The 6,000-nt window shown below is 40.3% G+C and overlaps 3 protein-coding genes across 3 annotated transcripts in view; all 3 read right to left on the minus strand.

The window, feature by feature from the left end:
• LOC146969002 (macrophage mannose receptor 1-like) overlaps positions 1–6,000 on the minus strand; it is a 31,914-nt gene that overhangs the window by 22,986 nt on the left and 2,928 nt on the right. The gene's annotated exons all lie outside the window — the stretch shown is intronic.
• Positions 545–4,325, minus strand: LOC146969003 (C-type mannose receptor 2-like). Its single transcript, XM_085760432.1, has 4 exons — positions 4,303–4,325; positions 3,627–4,027; positions 2,599–2,895; positions 545–888 (listed from the first exon to the last, which is right to left on the minus strand). The coding sequence occupies exons 1-4, from the start codon at positions 4,323–4,325 to the stop codon at positions 545–547; spliced, it is 1,065 nt and encodes a 354-aa protein (XP_085616558.1).
• Positions 960–2,171, minus strand: LOC146969004 (L-selectin-like). Its single transcript, XM_085760433.1, has 2 exons — positions 1,739–2,171; positions 960–1,318 (listed from the first exon to the last, which is right to left on the minus strand). The coding sequence occupies exons 1-2, from the start codon at positions 2,169–2,171 to the stop codon at positions 960–962; spliced, it is 792 nt and encodes a 263-aa protein (XP_085616559.1).

Genomic DNA, 6,000 nt, shown 5'->3' on the forward strand with positions numbered 1-6,000 from the left:
AAGTTTAGACAGGAAGACTATCTCTTTAAGCACGCCTCAAAGCCCTTTCTCTGTTTTCCCGCTATCCTCTCGCTCCACCCTTATTCTCATAATTCAACCAATCACAGTCTGCCATCCTCTTTCTCTTCCACCAATCAGTCATTAGCGTCAAATTTAAAAGTTCTCTCTCTCTCTCCTGTCATCCAGCCGTCAATTCAGCAAACTCTCAGCCCACCTCCACCCCAGCACCACCTCCATCAAGATAAAGACTGTCTTAATCTGGATCTTCAACTGAGAAGTTCCCTCATCAGGCGACTTCAAGCTTCCCTACCACCACCAGTGTCTAGGCCCGGGGGGGATATAACTTCTTCAGATGCAAGATTCTCATCCCCAGATCAGTTTACTCAGCTGGTCTACACCCCGTGGTCTAAGCGCCAAAGTTTAATTTGTTCACAATAAATGTAATTTCATCTTCATCTTCAAACCTGGCTCTTTTGTCGTAAATGGTCTATCCTGATTGAAATAACATCTGTCACCACTGGGTCTGGGAGGGTTTGACCTTTTTCTATAAAACACAGATGAAATTATACATGTCAAGCTCATTTCTTTTGACCCAGCTGTGATTTCCTCCTTTCTCCATTGCAGCACAGTGATCACACTCATCAGGATCCATCCCTTTGGCCCAGTTGTCATGACAGACAAGGTTATCGTTGACCCAGAACCAAAAACCCAGAACGCAGGAGTTTCGCAGTCCCAGCCAGACGTAAGGAGTGGAGGCCTTCTTGGCTCTCTGTTCAGCCAGTGTCTGCTGCTCAGGGTTGGTGATGGAGACCAGGTCATGGTGGTGCTCTCTGCAGTAATCCACAGCCTGGTCCCAGGTCAGGTTTTGTTGGATCAGGATCATGTTTTCTGCCACGAGCAAACACAGGAAGTTCAGTTACATTCTGAGAACAATGTGCTACAGAAACAACCGTCAGATGTTAAACAGAGAAAAACACCTGAGAGATCTTTGTAGACTCACCTTCATAGCAGAAGAAGGATCTGCTCTCAGAACAATTAGCACTGTCCCATTTCCCTGATCCCTTTAAAAAAGCACATTTGTTTTGTCCTTGTCCATTTTGAAATGACTCCCAGTGTCTGAAGGAGGAGTTGCTCTCATCTGACCACAGCCAGGTGTCTCTGAACAAGCCGATCCACCTTTTAATGTCATTGTTGTTCTCTTCACGACTTTCTGACTGATCTCCACTGACCAGGTCTGTGTGATGTTCTCTACAGTAGCTCTGAGCCTCAATCCAGGTTTTAGCTTCATTAATCCAATGAATTTTTCCACTGGAGTTCTCTGTGCAGTGAACAGAAACAGGAATCATCAGACAGATGCTCTGAGTCTGGGTCCAGGTATTTTTTCAGTGGAGTACAGAGATAATAAGAATAAAAATGGATGTTTGTTTATTTACTTATTTATTTATCAAGTCTTGTTGCCATGTCATAAGAGATCCAGCACCGAGAATAATGCAAAACAAGAGCCATGCACGTCTGTCCCACATTGTATAGAAGTCTTTCCATCCTTGATGGAAAAGAAAAGTTGTTTTTCTTCATTCCCCCCCCCCCCCCACAAAATTGTCAATTTACTGAATTCTACCTGAGTCAATGTGGTGCATGTCCACATGTAAAAACACTTAGTAGACAGACAGGCTGAACAGCTGAACACATGTAACAGATTACACATACAAGTATGAATACTATAGCCACACATTCTCACCATCGTAGCAGATAAATCCATGTTTCTGAGAACAAGGAACATCCACCCACTTCTTGTCTTTGCGCATCCGCACACAGTTCTCAGCACCTCCCACATCGTTCGGCTCTCCCTGTTTCCATTTTTCATTGTTTTCACTGTACACCTCTCCAGGTTGAGACCAGTGCCACTTCTTTTCACCTCCTCCGTTGCTGTACAACCCAATCCAGCCTCCAGCTGAACTCCCTGCAGAGTTTTGGAGTCTCTCCATGTCTGTCATGTTGTACACTTTGGCCAGGTCTGTGTACTTCTCTCTACAGTACGACCGAGCTTCACGCCAGGTCTTACTCTCATTAATAAAGAGGTACTCATAGCGATGACATGTGGAGAAGGAGCATTGACCTACACACAGAGGAAAAATATGATTTAGATCACAGCTCACACCCAGTCTCTCCATTTTATGGATCAGTGGAGTAATGTATTGTGTGAGTGTGTGTGAATGGACGTCTGTTTCTCTATAATGTATCATGTTTTGTGTTCACTTTCTTTTTTCTTTTTTTTAAGTATATTTTTTGGCTTTTTCGCCTTTACTTGATAGCACAGTGAGACAGACAGGAAAGGGGGAGGCAGAGAGAGGGGGAATGACATGCAGGAAAGGTCTGCCCGACGCGGGATTCGAACCGGGGACGCCTGCATGGGGCGGCCGCCTTAACCACTGCGCCACGCACCGCCCCGTTTTGTGTTCACTTTCTATTATGAACCAGTACTATTGATGACTGAACTCTTGTTTTGTATTTTTGTTGTTACAGTAATAAGGCCCACCTTGAAAATGAGATATAAAATAAAGTCACATTGTGTGATCAGAGAGATCTTTGTAGACTCACCTTCATAGCAGAAGAAGGATCTGCTCTCAGAACAATCAGCACTGTCCCATTTTCCTGATCCCTTTAAAAAAGCACATTTCTTTTGTTCTCCACTTTGAAATGACTCCCAGTGTCTGAAGGAGGAGTTGCTCCCATCTGACCACAGCCAGTAGTCTTTGAACAAGCCGATCCAAGGGGACTTCCAGATTTGTAATTGATCTCCACTGACCAGGTCTGTGTGATGTTCTCTACAGTAGCTCTGAGCCTCAATCCAGGTTTTATCTTCTTTAATCCAATGAACTTTTTCACTGGAGCTCTCTGGGGAGTGAACAGAAACAGGAATCATCAAGATGCTCTGGGCCTGGGTTAAAGTTTTTTAATTTAACCGGACATTGTCACTCAAATTATCTGTGGAGTACAGACATAATAAGAATGAGTGTTTATTAATTTATTAAGTCTCTTTGCCATGTCATAATAACGTAAAACAAGAGCCACGTCTGTCCCACCTTGTATAAAAGTGTTTCCTTCCTTAATAGACAAAAATAAGAAGTTTTTTTTTTTTTTTTTTTTCTCCCACAGATTTGTCAAATTACAATGTCAGAGAATAATGAATATTACCTGAGTTCTTTCAAATCAATGCCGCCATCTTTTTTAAAAATTTCATTCTGCCCGAGTCAATGTGGTGCATGTCCACATGTAAAAACACTTATTAGACAGACAGGCTGAAAATCTGAACACATGAAAAAGATTACACATAAATTCTCACCAGTTTATTGTTTGCTCTGAGCCTGTGTTCAAGTTGTTTTTAACGCGAACAAGAGTCATGTCTGTCGCACCTTAAGTCTTTTCTTCCTTGATGGAAAAAAAGTTTTTTTTCCTTGAAGAATTGTCAAATTGTGAGTATTATCTGAATTCTTTTAAATCACAGAAGCCTTTTTTTTTTTTTTAACTTAATTCTACTACCTACTACTACATGTGGTGCATGTCCACATATAAACACTTATTAGACAGACAGGCTGAAAAGCTGAACACATGTAACAGATTCTCACCATCGTAGCAGATAAATCCATGTTCCTCAGAACAATCTTCATCCTCCCATTTCTTGTGGTTGCGCATTCGCACACAGTCCTGAGGACCTTCATGATCATTCGGCTCTCCCTCATCCCAGTTTGCCGTCTCATCACTGTACACCTCTCCAGGTTGAGACCAGTGCCACTTCCTTTCATCTCCTCCGTTGCTGTACAACCCAATCCAGCCTCCAGCTGAACTCCCTGCAGAGTTGTTGAGTCTCTCCATGTCTGTCATGTTGTACACTTTGGCCAGGTCTGTGTACTTCTCTCTACAGTACGACTGAGCTTCATCCCAGGTCTTACTCTCATTAATAAAGTGGTATTCATAGCGCTGACACGTAGAGAAGGAGCACTGACCTACACACAGAGGAAAAATATTACTCACAAAATTTCATGTGTAACAGTTCTCACCAATTCAACGTAATGAGATAGAGTATTTGCATAAGGCACATCTGTTTAGTGTAGCTGAGAAAGGGAGGCTTACACATCACCATGAACAGAAACAGACCCCACCACATCTTCACTCTGTCAGTCAAGCTGAAGAAAAGTCACATTTTAATTGATAAATCAATTTAATAGTAAATCAATTACAATATAAAAATGTGAATTATCAATGATCACATTTACATGTATAGACAGTAAGGATTCTACTTACATCTGGTTTCTGGTGTCATCCATATCTGGCATGTGCTGATGAACGCTGCTGTCTGTCAAATAATACAGGCTCCACACATACGTATATGAGTGATCACAGATGTGATTTACATAATACATCAGAAAAACAAACACAGGGTGATCATTAACCTTTGACTCTACAGTATAACGAGGAAAACAAAAAGTGCCCGTGCAGGTCTGTCTACATGTACGTCTCTATGGAGTTCATCCCAGGTCTTATTGGCCCCAATAAATTATCTCTCATACAGCAGAGATGATGAGAAGAAAAAATAACACAGTATTGGAGCTGAAAGTGTCGCAATCATCAACGTCAAAATCATGGCTGTCTGCATCAATGTGCAGCAGCAGTAGTGGGATTGATCTTTGTTAATGTTTTTGTTGCAAAGTGGCTGAAACATACACACTGCCGAAATGTCCTGCATGATTTTTAAATGCAAATTTTAATCATCCATGCTAGACATTTACAATATCCTTGAAATAATCCATTGTACCCAGTTGTTTTACACTCTTGCATCACCTGGCGTCATTTAGGTCAAGTTAATAAGTGTCCATGCTAGTTCTGTGAGGCTGCACGTAGGAATGACACAGCATTAAGTTGAATACAAATGTTGGCATGCTATGCTAACATGCACAATGACAATGAAATGGCCATGGTAAAGGGAGGAATTTTGAAGGTGCAATGTTTACCTCTTATAGCCTATGCCTACATCTGTTCATAGGATTTAGTGTTGATAGGTCGATGCTAATGGTATGTATACCATAGATCTTTGTAATTTAATTACAACTGAGTACATACCTTGAAAATAAACATAAACGTAATATAGCCTACATTACAATATTATCTGATATATATACTGTACATGAAAACTGTACTGTATATGATCAAGCCTGTGGAAAAAGACAAGATCACTCTTTTTTTAAAAATCAGTTTATTCTTTGGTGGTTTTAACAACAGAGAATTCAGTTACATTCAAATGAAACTTTAAAAAAAAAGGTTACATGATTTTACATAATTAATATTACATAATATACTGGATATTAACTGCAACATCAAAAAATAAGTCATATAAAGGTGTATCATTCATGATTACCTTATTGGGCCAGAGTGGCAAACCAACTGTGCACACCTCAGCATTAAAGGTTTAGTATGTAGTTTGCATACTGCATGGTTGTATATTCGTCTTCTGGTGACCTCGATAGGTCACTGATACCAATGTGAATTTTTCCAGTTCCTTATAAGCATTTGTTCATTATCTTCACCAACATTTCAGGGGTTTTTTTTTGCTAATAATGAGTATTTGCTGCTGTGGCCATGTAAGATGTGCACTGGCCCATCTGGCAAAATAGCAAACATTTAGATCTAAAGCTATAGCATGCCATGGTAGTTTGGTGTGGACCACATTCATTACTCCAGGGGGCTCTGAAATGCCTCCATGTGTGACAATGAACTTAATGTTTTTTAAATGTTTCCTGCTTTAGTCATAAAATGCACAATATATATAAGCTTATCTTAGCACTATGAACTATAAGAAGACACATTAGATCTCTGTGTAGACCATAGTGCAATTTAAACCTACTATATGAAAAAAGGAATAACTGCTGCCATGATTCAGTGGCGTGCTATCAACAAAATATCAAATATGACTTAAAATTAAAAGAAAGATAACACAAGTTAGTT

This window comes from Trachurus japonicus, chromosome 18 (genome assembly GCF_045865225.1).
Source record: "Trachurus japonicus isolate A0001 chromosome 18, Traja_1.0".
In the NCBI taxonomy this organism is placed as follows: Eukaryota; Metazoa; Chordata; class Actinopteri; order Carangiformes; family Carangidae; genus Trachurus; species Trachurus japonicus.

Coding starts and splice junctions, on each gene's coding strand:
- LOC146969003 (XM_085760432.1), bottom strand. CDS start 4,325: ATGGATGACACCAGAAACCAGAT. Junction 4,028..4,302: donor GATGACACCAGAAACCAGAT/GTAAGTAGAATC, acceptor AAATTTTGTGAG/TAATATTTTTCCTCTGTGTG. Junction 889..2,598: donor ATCCTTCTTCTGCTATGAAG/GTGAGTCTACAA, acceptor TGCTCGTGGCAG/AAAACATGATCCTGATCCAA.
- LOC146969004 (XM_085760433.1), bottom strand. CDS start 2,171: ATGGAGAGACTGGGTGTGAGCTGTGATCTAAATCATATTTTTCCTCTG. Junction 1,319..1,738: donor TGGATTTATCTGCTACGATG/GTGAGAATGTGT, acceptor TTCACTGCACAG/AGAACTCCAGTGGAAAAATT.